This window comes from Necator americanus, chromosome V (assembly GCF_031761385.1).
Source record: "Necator americanus strain Aroian chromosome V, whole genome shotgun sequence".
Taxonomy (NCBI): Eukaryota; Metazoa; Nematoda; class Chromadorea; order Rhabditida; family Ancylostomatidae; genus Necator; species Necator americanus.
Window position 1 is genome coordinate 3,503,149 of NC_087375.1, and position 20,596 is coordinate 3,523,744.

At 33.8% G+C, this 20,596-nt stretch overlaps 2 protein-coding genes across 2 annotated transcripts; one reads left to right on the plus strand and one right to left on the minus strand.

Annotated features, from left to right (window-relative positions):
• Nucleotides 1–4,550: 4,550 nt before the first annotated feature.
• RB195_012817 (uncharacterized protein) lies at nt 4,551–5,751 on the minus strand (the record flags this gene model as incomplete). The annotated part of the gene is made up of 2 exons (XM_064202375.1): nt 4,551–4,839; nt 5,702–5,751. The coding sequence occupies 2 exons, from the start codon at nt 5,749–5,751 to the stop codon at nt 4,551–4,553; spliced, it is 339 nt and encodes a 112-aa protein (XP_064058256.1).
• A 1,002-nt stretch (nt 5,752–6,753) lies between these two features.
• Nucleotides 6,754–9,060, plus strand: RB195_012818 (uncharacterized protein; the record flags this gene model as incomplete). Its single annotated transcript, XM_064202376.1, has 2 exons — nt 6,754–6,833; nt 8,397–9,060. 2 exons carry the CDS (start codon nt 6,754–6,756, stop codon nt 9,058–9,060), a joined length of 744 nt encoding a protein of 247 aa, XP_064058257.1.
• Between the last annotated feature and the right edge of the window lie 11,536 nt (nt 9,061–20,596).

Consider the following 20,596-nt stretch of genomic DNA (forward strand, 5'->3'; position numbering starts at 1 on the left):
CTCAAAAACTCCCAAACTATCAGCGACATAGTCTCAAAAACAGAACTCCCTCAAATAATTTGAACCAGTTGAAAATTTAATTCCACGAATTCCAGGAATGAGAAGGAGTGATTTTGTCGAAAAATCAGCCAAAAATAAGAGATTTTAAAAATCTCGCCCTGCGCTTAACTCAAGAAAATACCATGTACAAATGGCCAAAGATGCACAAAACAAAAGGCGTTGATCAAACCTTCAGAAGGATTAAACCACGTAAAAAAGAATGTAAGAGGGGAAAATAGGAGTAATTGTAGAAAAAAGGACACTATCAAAGAATATTTCCCGAGTAAGGAAAAGCAGAAGCCAATCGATAGAGAAATTGTAGCCTTCCTCGACGTCTGTTTACTTCTCCCAAGCACATTAACCTTTTTCCCGCGATGTTCGGTTTTTTTTCCAAAGGGAGTTTTTTCTCCTAAGAGGACAATTTTTTTTAATGGTGACCTTCATAGGGAAAAAAAACCGCGAAAAAACAGTAAAAGCGAAATTTCAAGCACCTATATATGGAAAATTCTATCACAAATAAAAACAAGTTTAAAAACTTCAAATTTAAATTTAAAACCAAATTTGAATAAATAATCAGGGAAAACAAGGGAAAAGCAAGCGCTTTTCTTATTATAAATTTCTCTCAATGGATATAATGAGGAGAAATCCATAAATGAAGTCGTCTAACTATGTACATAATTTAATTTTTAAAAAATCGTAACGTGAATTGAAAATTGTTTTAAAAAATAACCAGGGAAAACCATAGAAAAATAGTAGTAATAGTAAAAATAAATGCTTTTCTCATCATAAATTTTTTGGGAATGGACATAATAGAGGGAAATTTATCAGAGAAGTCCTTTAGGTATATAATTTAGCTATAAAATTTACTTTGTACACGATCGCAGCGGTAATCGAAAATTGCCAAAAAAAAGAAAAAAGAAAAAAAGAGAAAAATTTCTGGAGAACGATCGATATTTCCAATGTTCTGCGTGCCATTTGAACGATGATTCTTGCCGAAGTAATAAAGGAGGTTACTGTACAAGGAAAGCATTATAGAAAGATTATCCATAGCAAAGGAAGGCGAAGAAAACACATCCGTAAAGAGTAAAAAAAACAAGATTAATAAAAAGTAGTAAAAAAAAATAATAAATAATTAATTAAAATAACGGATAAATAGTAAGGAAAATATCCGAAGAAGAAGAAAGAGAGATGGAGAAAGAAGCTGAAAAGGAAGAAAGTCGCTTATATGAGAAGCACAATGAAAGCGACTGCGACGGCGTTGAAAGCGGCTGCAGCGTCGGCAGCGACTTAACGGATCCCTTTGCGGTCCCGTTGAAGGCCGACTATTGACTATAATCAGCCATTGAGTCGCGTAGCGCGTAGCTGTGGCATCGATGACACCACCATCGACGTCCACAGTCAGTCGACGATCACGCACCCGCTCAGAACCTGTTCACGCTACGCTCGAAAAGGATCGATCCTCGAACACAGCTACATATACACGTAGTATGTGTGTATGTATGAGTCATAAAGTGAAACAATTTTCCTCGTGACGCAGATCTGCGGACAGGATAAGATAGAGATCGTTTCGATCGAAATGATTCACGAGACAGTCACAAAAATCCGTGAAGGACATCGAGATTCACTAACTTACACGCTCATTTCTCGTACCCAAGGTTTTCAATTTTTTTTTAAAATAATTTTTCCAATAAAAAAAATAAAAATATAAATTAAAATCTGTGAAGGAAAATCTGTGAGGAAAATCTGTGAAATATAAGAATCTGTGAGGAATTTTTTTCCCCATAATTTTTCCAATGAAATAATCCAAATCCAAATAAGAAACAAAAAATCATTGAAGAAAATCCGCGACGGCCCAGTGAATGATGGAACGTATTTTACTAGAAATGTCCACACTTTGATAAATGACGTATGTATGTACATCCGTTGGACCACAGCGTCGGAGAATTCAAATTCCGATTTCCGAACACGTTTCTGTTCTGTTCACCGACATCGCTTGATAATTATGAACAGGTGGTCTTGACGCGAAGGGAATGAGATGTTGACAGTAATCCTCCTTTCCTACCCGACCAGAATTCCCTTTTACAGAGTTTATTTTAATACAGTAGTAAATATTTTTGATATTTACAATTAGTATGAATAATAATAGATATGACGGATGAAATATAAAATAAAAATAAATAAAAAATAGATATAATATAAAAAGACAAAATAATAGAAAATGAATATATCGTAAATAACGGATGCAATAATAATTATAATCATACTATGAAAATGTAATGGATAGGTTTTTTTATAAATGCATAGTTCATTTATTTTTTATTTTATTATTCATTATATCATTTATTATATTATATTATTATCTTATTATTTATTATATCATTTATTACATTACATGATCATTTTACTATTTATTTATTATATTATTTTTAAATATTTTAGTTTATTTTCACTCTTCAATTCTCAATGTTTTTATTAAGTATTATTCATTATTATTATTATTATTATTATTTATTATTATTATTATTATTATTTATTATTATTATTATTTTCATTGATATTTTATTATTTTTTCACTGTTATTTTCATTTTTTTTAATTTCCAGTATAATAACTATAGTATTTGCCATGGTATTAACATAAAGATAGTTAGTATTCATGGATTTTCCCATTAATAATTTGTTATTTCCACTAAAGAGTAAGGTGGGACAAGTATGTACTTCTCAAGAATGTTGGCAGGAATGCAAAAAATCTCTTTGACCTAGAAAAAAACCTTTAAAAATTTCAAAAAAAAAATTCACCCGACGATGCTACTATCTGCACACATATGTATTAATGTCGGAATAAAGCTGCGTGAAGTTGACTCGTAATGAAATTATCCGAGAAATCAACTTATTAGATCCGTACAAGTGATTAACTCCCAAAAAAACGAGTTTCATTGATGTCAAGGGGCTTCTGATTCCTAAATCTGTAGACGTTCTACCACTTTTCTTCTGTATTCTCCTAAAAGCGGGACTCTAAGTACTGTAGTGGGAAAAATCAAAAACCTAAAAGAATGTCTCCAAATAATTCCCTTAATAGGACTTATATGTGATGTATATTGAACTTCGACGAATTTCTTTCTCCTTCGGTGAGATGAATATCAGTTTCACGAGGATGGCGGTGACGATAATGGCGGCAGATGGTTACTTAATGTCCCCGAAAACAAGTTCAAAAGCTACGTAAAAGAAAGAATTGGTAGCGGTCTATAGTAGTAGTATATCTAACAAAAACCTCCCAGTGTAAGTTAAAAATATCCAAATTGAAAAAAAGAAACGCTGAAGAGGTCGTGGTTAAAAAGGTCCCACAAATCGAGCTTAGGGCTCGGGACCTTAATGTTCAAAAATATACAAAACTTAAGTGAATATATACACATACAACCCGGAGAAAACAATGAAAAACGTAATCGAACACGCAATTTCCAAATTCCAGTTCTGCGGTTAGATGAAATCTGTTGTGTAAAAATTAATAGAATAAAAGGATAAACTGTCTGGCGTTAGTTAATCCGCTTGGGACCCGTCCCCACGTTCACTTCAATTCAGAATCGTTTGTGGTTTACGAACGTGTATCTGGCCTATACAATGACTTGCGGTGGCTAGCCGATGCGGCAAGTCAGTGTTTTTATCCTCCCAGACAAGTCTGGTACCAATTTATCGATCCCGGAGGGATAAAGGGCTTGGTTGGCGCTTGGGTGGTTTCGAACCTCCGCGATCGATCGTGCAGGCAGCGGAACCTCTAGCCGCTACACTACACTCGCCCCAAAAATTAGTAAAATAAACAAATAAAAAATAAAATTCGGCATTCGTTATATATGGGAATTTTCTCCGCAATTACTGTGGCTGCTAATTCATTGCCATGTTCGGATGATTCCTGGATTCCTCTATGAAAAGTGTCTCACCTAAACTTACATTAAAGCTACAGCTTCTAAGCAGTTGTTAGAAAGTATAAACGCAGAAACGCAGACGAGAATGGCTAGAAGTCTATTTGCCCTGTCGTTCGACGATTTGGAGCAAAACTGATTTTTTGTTCGCGAAAAAACAAACCCTGATAGAATTCAAAATGAGGAGACCACCGACAAAAACGCCGATGGAATGAATTATACAAAATATGTACGATCGCTCATAAACTACACATCACAATGAACTCCAATCCACAAACAATCAATTTTCAGCATCATAACAAAAAAGTGACTGAGAAAATTGAGTCGAAATTTTCAAAAAAAAAATGAAAATTGAATTATTGAGAAATTTCCTAAGCAAAATTTCCTAAACAAAGTACCATAGATACTTCTCTCTATTGTCTTCTCTTCAAGAATTTTCCATACTGGGACACATCCAAAAATATGGTGGTCCTAAAACATTCTGTTCCACGTAAAATAATCTAAAAATATAGTAAAAGATGATTTAGCAGGACCGGAAGAGAAAAGCAAAAAAAAAATCAAACTAGTAGATCAAAAAATCGATGAATTGTAAGCTTCTATGCAACGACTTCATTGGAAACCAAATTCATTAATAAAGTGCCAGAATAATCCTTTTTGATGCTTACCTGGTAATATAATAATAACAGTAATAATAATAATAATAATAATAATAATAATAATAATAATAATAATAATAATAATAATAATAATAATAATAATAATAATAATAATAATAATAATAATAATAATAATAATAATAATAATAATAATAATAATAATAATAATAATAATAGATATGATGAGTGAAATAATAAATAAAAATAAATAAAAAATATAATGTAAATTCTAAAAAATGTAATATCTGATAAATATAATTTAAATAAAAAATAAACAAAATAATATAAAATAAATATAAAGTGAATGACGGATGCAATTATAATATTAATTATAATATTAAAATGTAGCGGATAGATTTTTTTATGAATAAAACAATATAAAATGACTTTTAATAATATAATCTAATGATGTATAATTTTAAATAATACAAAACAATAAAAAAAATATCTTAAAAAAGTACAAAGCAATATAAAACAATATGAAACGACTCCTGATAATATAATTTAATAATTTATAATTTAAAAAAAATACAAAACAAATATAAACGAACCGTCTATAGCGTACATAATTCTAATTACGATATCATAATATGACGGATTGACCGTAATTACCAAGCGAATTGAAAGGAATTGGTGTGGATTCCACTTGAGAAAGTCATAAAAACCGACGTGGGCCAAGTTTAGTATTGTGAAACGTGAAATCAATGACTTCACGGGCATGATCTTCTCGTGAATGTCGCCCAAAACCGGAAATTTACACATTCTCTCTCACCTTATGTCGATTTCCGGTACGTTGTTCGACTGAACACAATCACATCACACACAAAATATCTATTTGTCGCGTTATCACTGCCGTTCCTCATCAAAACTTGCAAGGATCAGGTGATCCCGCGGCTGTCATCCACGACAGATCGTGGTTGTTCGTGAAGAATGCGAATAATTATATAGAATCTAAGAAAACTATGGTTAATTACTTTTTGACGACACACTTAGTTAGTTAAAAGTTACTTTTTTGTTTAATTACTTTGTTAAAAACACTTTTTTAAAACAATCTATGCAATTTATGTTTTTTTTTTAAATTTGTATCGTACCCTGATTTTCCTTCTCGCTGTGTTAAAGATGTCACTGATAACTTTAACATAAAATAGTTTCCTTGCTAGGATTATCTACTTCTTTTTAAAATATATACTTACTTTTTTAAAACAAAAATTTCAATCAAAAATTTCAAAAATTCCAAAAAATTTAGCTTCGACAAATGTGTTGCCTTAAAACGAGCAAAGTTTCTCACTTTTGACGTAACATAACAGAATATAGGGTTTTGATATTATTCGAAAAGCGAGCGAATCGTGTCGAGAATTACAAAAAATTGAAATTTTGTATGTACTTGGGATTTCTTTCCGGGTTCTTCATTTCTAACAATAACTGATTCAACTTTCGTCAGCCTTTTGAAAGAAGGAAAAACTAGTTCGATTGACGAGATGATGAAACGATATGCACTTCCAAGAATTTTTCCTACTCAGGAGACATCCGGGAAAAAAAAACTATGCACTTCCTAGATGGTTTTTAACCTTATCTTTACGTTTTAACTCTACAATACCATCGGGATGATCCTAGCGATGATATTATTGCTCTATTTGAATTTTCTTTCAAAAACAAAAAATAACTAAATACTAAACGATTTGTAGAGGACTTAAATGATGGTTCCATCTGCATTTTCGTTATAATATAATACAAGTAAATATACATATTCTTGTTTATGAAAATATAAACGTGGCCATGTCAGATTATTTAAAATAAGTTTGCCTCCGAAAAAGTTACATTTTTTCACAAATTTTGTAAAAAAAAAATTTATAAATTTCCCCTCCAAGAAAGCAATAAATGCTCAGTGGCATGAAATTGAACTATTATTTTTTAACCTAACAAATATTCAGTGGAATAAAATTGAGCTGAAGTGAAAATGGAAAACTTAGGATTATGTCCTGACACCTATACACTAGACAATTAGGAGAAGTTCTACTTCTTCCTCTTCCTCCCATTCCCCCCTACCCCCCCTCCTCTTGCCTCCCCCATTCATTTTCGAAATTTAGGCCAATAATAGGGGTCCTAAGGTATTATATTAGGGTATTAGGGGGTGAGGTATGGAATGAACCTATCGGATCGGAGCGTCGATTCAAAAACAAGAAATGTCACCGTGGTGTTAACCTTGAAAATCGCCAAGGGTGGGTGACTTTCGGCATCATCACACGAGCACCGACTCCATCCTTATACGTACGTACGTACGTATGTAAGGTCGGTCATTGTTCACCTGCGGCAGCGGCGATAAATTTCGGCAGCGCTAGCGCTTAAATTCTCTCCATTCTCTACGAGATATACTTCCGAAACGCGTATATTTCCACTAAATGAAAAAATGAGGAGTGACGCGAGGTAGAATACCTCGTTAAAAAGAGAAGTCTTTCCATCGTTGACATGCGGCTATTAAAAATTTTATAAGCACTAAGTATTATGTTATTATATTATTATTAGTATTATTAGTAGTACAAAGTATTATAAAAGTAAAAAACACCCGTTGTTATCCATTTGTTTACAGAACTGAGATGAATTTTTAAAACAAAAAGGAATTTTTAAGTCCATCGTAAGAAACAATAGGTTCATCATAAAACCAAGGATAGAGGCTAAAATTAAAAAGGTGAATCGTTTCGCCTCCTCTTCTTCTTCTTAACTTTTAAGTCCGAAAAAATTTTAAATAAGCCACTTTTAAATCAGTAAATTTTAATGTAAATGTGAATGTAAATTTTACATATTACGATTGCTTGAGGCTCCTCAGTAGGGAAAAGCGTCTAATTCAAAAATTGGATATGTAACAGTATATAGCAATAAGAATTAAAAATAATAGTAGTAATAGTAATAATAGTAATATGTAATAGTAAGAAAATAGAAATCTATGAATAAAAAACTGGAAAAGAATTAGAAATAAGAAATAGAAAAAAAATATAGAAAATATTGCAAATAGGATGAAGTCTGTACTGTTAAGATAGAGTTAACTAAAAATTATTTTTTCTCTCCTGTTTTTGCTCATATGAAACAAATCCGAGAGAATTCACCATGAAAGTTAGCAATTAGGTAAGAAAGTAAAGTGTGAAAAAAAGGTATGAGAAAGTAAAGCAAAGAAATTTGATCTACACGTCATTATGAATTCATAGTTGGTAATGAACATGCCGGCGTACAAAGAGAACCAACGGCTCATTAGGAAGCGAGGTGACACTCAACACGTTTTTCCTCACACTAAATGAATATGAGGTCTACAAAACAGATCAATTGCGGACAAAATTTTCAAAGAATTTTTAATGAATATTTTAAAAAAAGAGGAATTGAAAAGGATTGAAAAGAGGAAAGAAGAAGAAATTTTGAAGGATCTTGGAATCTTCGTCACTTTCAGATATAAATAGTGCGTACTAATAGAGGATAAGGTGAACACCATCAATTAATCCCTTCGAGGATTTGCCGCCACATTATGCGTTCGACGTAATTTTGAGGATCGTTTGAGTGTTATGAAGCAGCCTCTTGCAGCTTTATTGACGGCGGAGGGATGACAGGCCTGGTTGGCTCGGGGACGGTTTCGAACCATCGATCGAACAGTAACAGCTGAACCACTTACCGACTACGCTATGCTTCCCCTATATGCATTTGCTAACAAATATATTCAAATATTTTATATTTATATTGAAATATACGTAAATATATATACAAATAATAAAAATGTATTATACTCTGCCGTTTCATTCATAGATCACACTTATTATTATTATCAATTTATTACGGTATTATTATTATTATTATTATTATTATTATTATTATTATTATTATTGTTATATTATTGTTGTTATTATTATTATTATTATTATTATTATTATTATTATTATTATTATTATTATTATTATTATTATTATTATTATTATTATTATTATTATTATTATTATTATTATTATTATTATTATTATTATTATTATTATTATTATTATTATTATTATTATTATTATTATTATTATTATTATTATTATTATTATTATTATTATTATTATTATTATTATTATTATTATTATTATTATTATTATTATTATTATTATTATTATTATTATTATTATTATTATTATTATTATTATTATTATTATTATTATTATTATTATTATTATTATTATTATTATTATTATTATTATTATTATTATTATTATTATTATTATTATTATTATTATTATTATTATTATTATTATTATTATTATTATTATTATTATTATTATTATTATTATTATTATTATTATTATTATTATTATTATTATTATTATTATTATTATTATTATTATTATTATTATTATTATTATTATTATTATTACTAGTAACCTGTTATACTTTATTAAAACAAAGAATTTCACAACAGGTCGTCACAGAATTTTGAAAATTTTCTTGCGATACGAAATAAAGAAGTCCGAGATTTTGATCCACGTAAAATGTTTCAGGATTAGAGATATGAATAATATAATTCGTACGCAATGAGCCAATGTTATTAGAAAAAAGAGAATCAAATATCTGGAGGGAATTCTTTTTTTTTAATTTTTACTGCGAATACGTGTACAGAAAAAAATACGTGTGATTCTACACAAACTGAATAGTATTTAAATAAGTAATAGTATTAAAATACGGAAATATGAGAGGGATTTCTTTCCAGCAATAAAGAATCAGAATTAACTGAGAGGGCGTTGTGACAGATGAATCGTGAATTGTAACTGGACGTCGCTCGGCCGTCAGAGGATCGTGAGGATTCATGCGGAAGGATGATGTTTTGGCATATCGCCAATCGTTGACCTCATTTCACCCTCGTAGAATTCCGCAACGCAACGATCCTAATCCAATGTGACTGTGCGCAATGGCTCGTAATGAACACACATACACACATAGGAAAGGGAAAACTATAGAGTACACGATGAAAGAGTTACTGATTGACTTTTTCCTGAATAGAGGAGGTAATGACCACCTAATGCCTTCAATTCACAATGAATCTGTAAGTGGAAGGGGCACCGATTTATTTTTTTTTATTTTAACCGAATAACCGAGATTTAAGCATATAAATGAATATAATATCTCCAAAATCCGTCAGATCCACCTACATCATTTTCAGAGATTCTACTTCTAAATTCTGTGCATAAAATCCCCACGGAATGTATGCTTATCGATTGATGCATCGAAGAGATTGTTCTGCCAGCTGACCTCGATCGCGACGATGCGCAATAACATGACGGCGGCGGCGGTGGCGGTGGCGGTGGCGGCGGCGCACGGAATTGTGACTGTGCGGAGTAGGGAGGGCGTTTCGAAATAGATCCGAGCCACCTGCGGCGAACGCGCGGATCCCCACATAGTACGTAATCCAGGATTAGTCGATTAGAGGGGACTTGAGAAGGCGTTGAAGCCTTCGAGCAGACGTTCCTCCCGGGTTTCGCTAGGGTAGTAATGGAAACTTCCCAGGAAACCCTTGAACAGACGTTCCTCCCAGGTTTCACCGGGGTAGTACGGAAATTTTCCAGGCGAAACCTCCTATTATTTGGCGGACACCTACTCGGAACAACTCCCCCCCCCCCATTGAAGGTAGTGTCAATAATGGCGGTCGTTGAACGTCAGCGACTAGGAGAGTGAAGCCGGTAGTTTCCCTGGATTGCTTCCTGTTCGCAGAAGAAATATGACCCTTCAGCATGAAATTCGTAGGGAAAATGGCAAGAACTTTGGTTTTTTTTTTTTTTGAAAAATACGGATATGTTCACCATAATTTCCGCTTCAATGGAACGAGAACTTTGGAGAGATATCCGGGGAAAAAAAACAATATCGTCTGCAAACTATTTTCTAGCCGTTAAGTATAGTTTATTGACATCGTAGCCTCCTTAGGATTAGAAAATCCTAGAAATTTCTAGTTTCATTTTTTTCAATTGCAAAATAATATAAATTTTTAAATTATTTATTTATTATTTTTTCAACTAACGATTGATAAGCGACACAGGATAACTCTAAGGTGATAACTCTAAGATGGCGGAAATTATTAGAACTTAAGAAAAATTTCCACCAGAATTTCCAAGAGCCATATGAATAAACAGAAAAGTACTTGTTGCAGCGAAATCACCCAGCTCTGTCGGAATTACCGTAGAATTTCAAAGCAGCCATCGAGAATTCCTCACTTTTCCAGGTATATTCTCTTCTTTCTATATCATATTGTTTTCTTTCTATTATTATAATATTATTATGATTTTTCTTTCTATATCATATATTTTTAAAGTTTAAAAGTAGAAATAAAACTTATAACGCAAAATTTCGAGTATTTACTTATTTTATATAAACAAAGATGGTATGTACTTATCTTATGTCCAACCATATATTACGTTAAGTAATGACACTAAGAAATAAAGTGAACAGCTCCTCTTGTCAAGATCGTTCAAATTTCCTTCCCAGCTTTTTTTTCAGGGAACAATTGTGACACTATGTAATCAAAAATATCTAGGTTACTCCGAAGAGAATTGAAGACTCAGCGCACAGAAAAAAAATACATTCATCATCATGATCCCCCTCAAATTAATCTGCATCCGATTCACATAGAAACCGCTTTTTTATCAGCTCCGTGGAGTCGAAAATTATTCTGGAACATATCCACGCACTATGACAAAGAGAATTTACATACTACTGATTTGTACGAGTACGAAGAAAAAAGTGGAATAAGTATGGCATGGCAATAACTATCTTGATGATATATTATTATATTTATATTATATTTACATGATTTATATAGATTTATATGGATATTTATTTATAGAATTATATTCTATTTTGTATATTCCATATCTATATGATTTATATTATGTTTATATGATATATTACAAAAATTTAACTAATTACGGATGATATATTACAAAGATTTAACTAATTACAGAATCTGCAGGGAACTGCAATCAAAAAAAAAACAATCCTTGCTCTTTGTATCCTTTTTTTTGAAGTTTTTTCCACGATGTTTACTGCATTTGTCCGTAAGTATTTTATTGTTGACACATTGTTTTCGGCACTGCATTGAAGATAATTAATGAACAAATAAATAAATAAACAAATAAATGCCCTTTATACGTACTCTCACATATTCACTCTATTTTTTTCCGTATTTTATAAGTGACACATTCTTTTTGGCACTCAATTGAGTATAATAAACGGGTAAATAAATGAGTAAATAAATAAATAAGTGCCGTTTTTGTGCCCTCTCCTGTATTTACTGTATTTGTTCCATATTTTATTCTTGACAAATTCTTTTTGGAAATCCATTGAGCATAGGAAATGGATAAACAAATGAGCAAATAAGTAAATAAATAAATAAATGTCGTTTTTTATATCTTCTCGCGTATTCACTGTATTTTTCCGTATTTTACTCCTGGCACATTCTTTTTGGCACTCAATTGAGCATAGTACATGGATAAATAAATAAATAAATAAATACCGTTTTTATGTTCTCTCATATATTCACTGTATTTATTTCCGTATTTTGTTCTTGGCACATTTTTTTGACATTCCATTGAGCATAGAAAATGGAAAAAGAAATAATTAAATAAGTAAATGGATAAATAAAAAAGATAAGTAGACAAACAAATAAACAAATAAATAAATAAATGCTGCCTTGATAGTAGAGAATTCAAAGATGTTCTCGTGATAAACGGTTTTTCAATGGAAGCGGATTAACGATTTAGAGATAAAGCTTGAGTGAATAATCCGCCTCGGGCGGCGGGTAGCGATTAGCGGAGTTACGACGCTGACCTGAACACGTCTGACAATAGCCGAAATCCCCATGGCAACAAGTCGACAACAAGCACATTTGCGCAATCACACGTGCACGATTGGACAACATTATTTACCCCGGCGCTCACCTCACCCTTATCTTATACCTTATCTCACCGACCACACTCGTCGTCGACTGTTTATATTTGTGGATTCGTCGCTGAAAAATAGCTTTTTTTCAAAAAAAAAAATTCAAAAATTGGACAACATTATTTACCCCGGCGCTCACCTCACCCTTATCTTATACCTTATCTCACCGCCCACACTCGTCGTCGACTGTTTATATTTGTCTACTCGTCGCTGAAAAATAGCTTTTTTTCAAAAAAAAAATTCAAAAAATTAAGAATTGAACCCCAAATCTGTCCGCTTTCCGCTGAAATTATTCCTCATTACATTATATTAAATTATTTTGCTACTTTATTTATTTTTTTGTTATTTTTATTATTTGTGATAAATTGTTATAAATAATTTTGTTATAAATTATTGCACTCAGAAATAATTTCAGCCGGAAGCGAACAGAATTTAATAGCCTGATGTAATGAATAACAATAATAATGTTGAAAAATCTTGAATTTTAAAATTAAAATAAATTTTTAAAAAAATTTCTTGAAAATTAAGCCGGAAAACCTTTAAAAAAATCTAAAATAAAAAAAGCTTTAAGAAAAGGTAGTAGATAAGTAGTGTAGTAGATGGATGGTAGATAAAATAGAATAATAGCTTCACTAGCAATGACAAAAACAAAAAATAATAGTAATTAATAAATAATTTCTAATAAATAAATAAATAATTTCTAAATAATAATTTCTAAGAGCGATTTCGAACTGAAAGCGCATTAAAACCGCAATCGGAAGCGCATAGAAAATTAAAATTCTATAATTAGAACAAATTTTAAGTCTTAGAAATTAAGCCAAGAAATCTTTTTAGAAAAAAACGTACAAAATCAAATAAAATAAAGGAGCTTTAATAAAGGTATATAACGATAGCATGTAGAAAGGTTAGAATGAGGCTGACAAGGCTCTGACCTTTCGGAAAAAATGGCAATAATCTTGGATTCTACAGAGAGATAATCGCAGAAGCATATCCTACAAATCCCACTATTATCAGGATTTTTTTCAACAAATTAGACCAGACCCCACTAAACTAAAAATGTTTACGTTTATGACTCCCTTCAATGTTGCCATATTATTACTGTAGCATAGCATATAAAAAGACGCATATCTATTATATTAAATATATCATATTACTTATTTATATAATTTATAATTAAAATAACTTAACTTAAATAATAATTTTAATTTTTATAATTTATTTATATATTTATTAACCCAACAATTACAGCTACACATTTGAGAGGGTGGTACGGAGAAAAGTGCAATTTTTTTTGTACAGCATGACATTGAAATTAGGCGACACGTCAACGTTTCTCATCGATGGTAATTTGGTTGTTGTTCGTTTGGGAACTTATCGCATGTGAACATTTTGATGGAACTGCTACCCGGAACGAGGACATCAAACTGGTGGTTTTTTTTTCTAATTGTAAATTTCTACATTCCTCTGTAAAACTTCTTTAATTCTCTAAATAATTATCTAACTAATCAGTAATAGTAATAATAATAATGTAGTAATAAGTAATCTAGTAATCTCTAAATTCTCAATTCAAGTGTTCCTGAGAATCCTAGAAATCTAAACGAGAGTTTTTTTCTGATCTCCAGCACAATGCGGCTCTTCTTACGCACGTAACTATATACGCATAGTCGGTCGATGGTATTCAGTCAAGTGAACGGCGACGCGCCCTCGTTCAAAGCCAGGATGTCACGGATCGTTTTCAACGTCTGCGTTTCTCGTGGAAAATATAGAGTTCTGGTTGTAGATTACGAGTACGACGGTAGCAACACTCAATTCCCCTTAGTCATCTTGAAAAACGGCGTGGGAAACGGAATTAGTTCCCACGACGTACGTCAGAACGCTCCATGGCGTCACGCCGTTGCACGCGTTCCGCGTCCACGAGTGAGAGGTCAAAAATTAATGAGGTCACTTCTCGGCATCCTCTCAAGTAAAACTGATGAATAGGTTGCTGAGGGAACCGAAGTGTACACAATTGTGGTGCGTTTTCAAGTACCTCGTAGGAACAAACGGCGTTTCCCACGTCTTTTTTTCTGAGGACAATTAGAGAAAATTGGGCAAAGTCCCGCTCTGAATCTATGTACACCACGAATTCTTTATTTTCTCTGAGGTTTCCCATCTCGGTTCCGTGATACGCTGCCTTTAAACGAGGCGCTTCGCGTTCACTTGATTGAACACTATTCACCGACTACGCGTAGTTGCACGTAAGAAAATGTGCTTTGTACTTGAGTTTAAAAAAAAAAAAACTCTAGCCTAGGTTTCCAGCATTCTTAGAAGTCTTTGAAGTGAAAACTATCACTTTGCGACGCATCTTAAAGGTTTAAAATTCTAAAAAAGAAGACTGGTTGCTTTAAAGCACGTGTTGAGCGTTTAAAGAGAACTGTGTATGTCCGACATACGCATGATTCTGCTCTAATTTATCTATAATACCCAAATCTAAGTGTTTGCGTCTAAATAAAATTCAAAAAGGATAAAAGTGCAAAGTCACTGACGTATTAATCCATTTCGGATGCCCCACCGCGCTCATTTGAGTCCAAAATCGTTTGAGGTTTACGACGCTTGTCTATCCTCAAGAATGACTTACGGGGGCCAGTGTTGATGATCAAGTCAGTGTTTCTATCCTCCCAGACAAATCTGGTACCAATTTATGGACCCCGGAGGGATGAAGAGCGTGGTTGGCACTACGGCGGTTTCGGGCCATCGACCGTGCTACGGCTACAGCGGACCTCTAACCGACCTCGCCACACCCGCTTCAAATAAGATTTATGTATATTTAATTGCTCCCGTGGAAGCAATAACGACCACGCACACAGCACCATTCCGGATCCACTTCCTATTGCATTCAACGTGTGTTTGGCTAACTTGAGCTTTTTACGCTTCTTCCCTCATTTACATTGTTTTTCTTGAACATGAAGGAGTTCAAAACAGTTCAAAACAAAAAAGAGTCTCGAATACTTTGTATTGTTAAGAGTTGTGGATTTAGACTTTCCTGAACTCCATATCTAAAGAGACATAACGCTAGTATTAACTAAGACCACTACTGATGCTTATAAAGGAAAATGGATAAAGTCACTGGCGCCTCAATCCACTCGGGATGCGCCAACGTGTTTTACTGGAATTCGTAATCGTTGAGGTTTTTGGAACGCGTGTTGGCCTATACAATGACTTGCGAGGGCCAACCGATGGTCAAGTCAGTGTTTTTATGCTGATGCTTATTACGGAAGAAATATTTATGTGTGTATGTGGTATTCCACATTCCAAGCAAAACGCCGAGAAACACAAGATACTATAATCCATAGTAGTCTAGTGATACTACGAAGGCTATCAAGACAGCACGCGAACTAGACGTTCCGGTGCGGAAATCATTAGAAGCGTTCTATATAACACCTAAAAGTTCAATTATGAATCGTAAAGAAGAATGCATCGCTGTGACCACCGAGAGCTGGCGCCCTATGGAGGACCTCTGCGGGTTTTGATCTACGGTGCAAGATGCAAGAGGCATAGTTATTAGTTACTATTAGCGGCGCAACTCTAACAACCGATGGTTCGCTAGGATCATGCATTTGTGGCTACCAAGGTGAGAACTACTTTAGCATGCTTCTCTGATGCTGTCTTTGAGTAATTTGTTGGCTAAGTCATATTTTGTGGAAAGACAAGGCATTTGAGGGGGTAGATCACACGCGCCTATTCGATGTCGAGTCGCGTCGATTTTCCGGGATCTGTAGAAGGCGACGACACCGAAACGTTAACCAGAATAAAGATCGATAACAATCTTGGTTCAGCTCAAAAAAAGTGCATTGTATAGTACACGAAATGCACTTGAACTTTGAACTAAATAAATAATTTAATTTAATTGAACTCTACAATGCCATGGGTCAAGGGAGCTCGAGCAAGGGAGATACAAGGATAACTAAGTAAAATTATGTGAAACGAATAAGGAGGACGAGTACAGGATAGGACAGTACGGGATATCGAACGAGTACTTTCTTCCGCAAAAGAGAGCACGTGTGTCTGCGACGAGGTGACGAGGAAAAAAGTGAGTGATAGGACAGTACAGGATATCGAACGAGTAGTTTCTTCCGTCAAAGGAGAGCACGTGCGTTTGCGTTGAGGTAATGAGGGAAAAAGTGAGTGACATGCAACTTTTACTAGCGCAATTATGCTGTAGAACAGGATTTGCACCGACCTGATATATTGTACTTTGTTCGCACGTTCGTTTGCATGAATTTTAGCCTAAACCGAACCGTGAAAATCCCGTTTGAAACCCATTTAAAGCAGCAAATTTCTAGTGTATGCGGAAAATCGATGTTCACGAGGATGTTTCCTAGAAAACCTACGACGCGACCACGTTTCACGAACTTTTTGACGCTCTTAAGGAATCGCACGAAATCGCCTCAGTCCTGCAGATAATGACAGTTTATTTACTTATTTATTTATTATCTTCAGCCGCCCAGTGCTAAAAAGGATTGAGTGAGGAGAAATACGAAACAAATACAGTTAATACATAGTGAGAAGACAGAAGAATAAATAAAACGAGCAAGGATCAGTTCCATGTACGATCTAGGGTCATGGTGAGGGGTTTATAAACCAAACGAATTTATGAATTTCATCACTTTGGTCAAGGAATTTCTTCTTCTCCTTACATCTAATATGTAACAACACTGCCGAAGGAGATTTAACGAATTTATGAAGTGAATATTTCGCAAAGAGATGAAAACAGAGGAGGATCGCAACGTAAAAAACCGCATAAAACTGTAACGCAACGTATCGTATATGAAGAGGGATTATATTCGCATCGAACTGACCGTCACCTGAAGTGACCGCGTAGAAAGTCACAGAGTGGAGCGCGATTAAATCGATGATGTGAGCGGATCCGCTGGCTGGCGCCACCACACTTTGACGACAACTACTCAAGTGCCATTATTATTTTGTATTGACAATCACTTGTGTCACGCACTTCAATAAGAACAAGCATTAATAGGGATAAGTACATCTTGAAACACGTCGGGAATCCCATCGGACAATCTCTAATGGAAGTACAAACACAATGTGTATGTATGTACGTATGTACGTATAGGTAGATAGGTGGCAAGGAATAGAAGTAACCGGGAGAAGTAAGATGAGATAGGTGTGACCGTGGCCGCGGACGGCTGCTACGGAGAAGTCGGCACGGATAATAATCGTTAGTGTGTCGGTCTAGCGTCGTCCGTAGATAGATTGGAGGAAGATATGAGGATCATTACTGAGGTCATGGCGGCATTGCGCCAGTTCTGGGCAGCCGTTGCATTTCTTTTGTGGAGAGCGTTTAGCTGTTAGTGATTTTGGAACATTTTCTTACTGCTTCTTCAAATATTCCTATTTTTCTTACTATCTTCTTACTTCCTACCTACTTCTTACTTTCTTCTTACCATAAAATATTTTGTTCTTGGATTTTCTAGCCTCCTTTCCCTTCTGAGGAGCCTCAAACGACCCCTATCTAAAAATGAATCGTCTAGGAAGAGGCGAAACGATCCACCTTTTTGGAACTTTAACCTTTATTCTTGTTTTTATGATATACTTATTTATCTATTTATTTGTTTATTTATTTATTGAAAACACCTGCAGGTGTGCCATAAAACAAAAAAAAACAAGGTGGAACAGAGCTTAGCGTTTCTTCTATACTATAAAAGCTCATTTCACAAGTGAAAGTGAAATAAATAGTGAAAAGAAAAAAGAAAAAATATAAAGAGAATATAAGCGTCTCTAATGATGGATTTCAAAATTTCATTTCATTCTATGAATTCATTTCATTTTTATGAACAAATAGATGGAGACAGGTGCTTTTTTCACTCAATTACAGGAAAGCATTTTCACTGGAAATGAAGGTCGGCACAAAAAATTGTTCCAGAAATTGCAGCACCTTTAAGAATTCGCCCCATGGCAGAGGGAATAATATGACATAAGCATAAGTAAAAGCTATCCAGGAACTGTGAGAGGAAAAAGAGGAAAGTAAGAGTAATTGACGAAAAACCACCGTAGAATAAAAGAAAAGAGCTGTTTTATGTTTTTCAGACTTTCCAACACTAATATGAAAAATATTGCATCGCTACGAGGGGGTCACATATATTTGCCTTGAAATATTTATGATGAAAATAACTACAAAAGCAAAAATTGTTAATTTGATTCATCCAGTACACTCAGAAGTATAACATTCCCAGAATTTCGGGATGAAACAGCTGATCGTCTCTCCGGAATCATTCCTATATAATAAAGCACAAAATCAAAGATATGGTTTTTGGTGTGGATCAACACGCCGTTGACGTTCACCGACGAATTCCACTTCTATTCAGGATCGTGTAGAGTTTTCCGAAGGTGCGTAAGACCTAAAAATTATTTGCGAGACCAATGGAATCGATCAACGCAGTGTTTTTATCCTCCTGGACGAGTCCAGCACCAGTTTATTGACTCCAGAGGTATGTGAAGTTTTGCTGATCTAGGCCGGTCTCGAACTATCGACCGTGCACTCGCTGTGAAATGTTTTAACGCTGAGGGACACCTATTCGTTCTATAATTTAAAAAAAAAACTCTGTATTGGGTATAATATGACATTTTAATGATTTTTTAATATTATATATATATATTTTAATGAATATAACAACGAGTAATATGTAATAGATGTCTGTCCATTTTATAATTAAAAAAAACAATATAGTAAGTAGTGATCTATGATGTAATAACAATAATATATTGTATAAATAGTGTAGGAATTGTAGAAATAGAATACAGAGGTAAGAGTGGGAAAATTGCAAAGAAAACTAAGAAAATATTTAAATAGATAGTAAAAAATAAATAATAGTAGCTGAATAAAATAAATAAATAAATAAACAATTTATATTTCTGATTGAAAATTGTGAACTTCCACAATGAGGAAGGTAGCCAATTAAAGTAAAATTATGAAAAAAAAAGGCAAAATAAGCCTAAGCTAAGCTTAAGCAAGCCAAAGCTGGCTGGTGGACCATCCGGATGGATGTAGTGGAGAGGTTTGAGGGTCCAAAAGTTGTAGAATTCCAGAATTCAGACAAAGAATTACAACGTCAAGGTTGAATTGAACGTTCAACGGTGTATTTGGTGGCATGGAAGAGAGAGAGGCGAATATTCAAATCGAGCGTGTGTTGACTCTGCCCTCTCTGTGTGTAACCTTGAAAACGTCCGCTCCACCCAATCTCGTTTTCCATTAAACACAATGTTGGAGCGTAGGAAGAAGGTTGTGACATTATGGTGAAATGAAGGTAATTAACACACAGTTCAATTCTGACTAACTAGACCACAGGCCACAGCCAGCCCCAAACGACACCCCATAGCAATTATCCAGACATGGCGGAACCAGTGGCGGAGTTGAAGGATAAAGTGTTTCGCGTTAATCAGTCCGCTTCGGATGCGCCCCACCCCCCACGTTCATTTCAACTCGGGATCATTTGAGATTTATGGACGTGGAACTGTCCCTAAGCAATGACTACCGGGAGCTAGGCAATACGTCCGGTCACTGTTTTATCCTCCCAGACAAGTCTGGTACCAATTTATCGATCCCAGAGAGATGAAGAATTTGGTTGGCTCCAAGAGGTTGTCGAACCATCGATCGATCGCGCAGTCTCAGCGGAACCTCTTACCGACTGCGCTACGCCCAACCCTAGAGTTATTTCCTACATTAAAACAAAAGAGATCACAAAGAAAAAGATCCCTTCAAAGCAGTCTACCATTTTAATCGGTTTTTCCTGAGCAACATTGTGAACACAAAATACTTTTACATTAAACGGATGAATATTATTGAGGGGAAGGATGTTAAAAATTAAAATTTGTCCATTAATTTTTAATTTATTTTTATTTTTAAAAAACCAGTGCTAAAAATTTTAATCATAAATTGATACTTTTAAGAAAATAAAAATAAAAATAATAAAAATAATAATAGTGATAATAATAATAAAATTTTAACCGTAAATTGGTATTTTTAAAAAATAAAATAATAATAATAATAATAA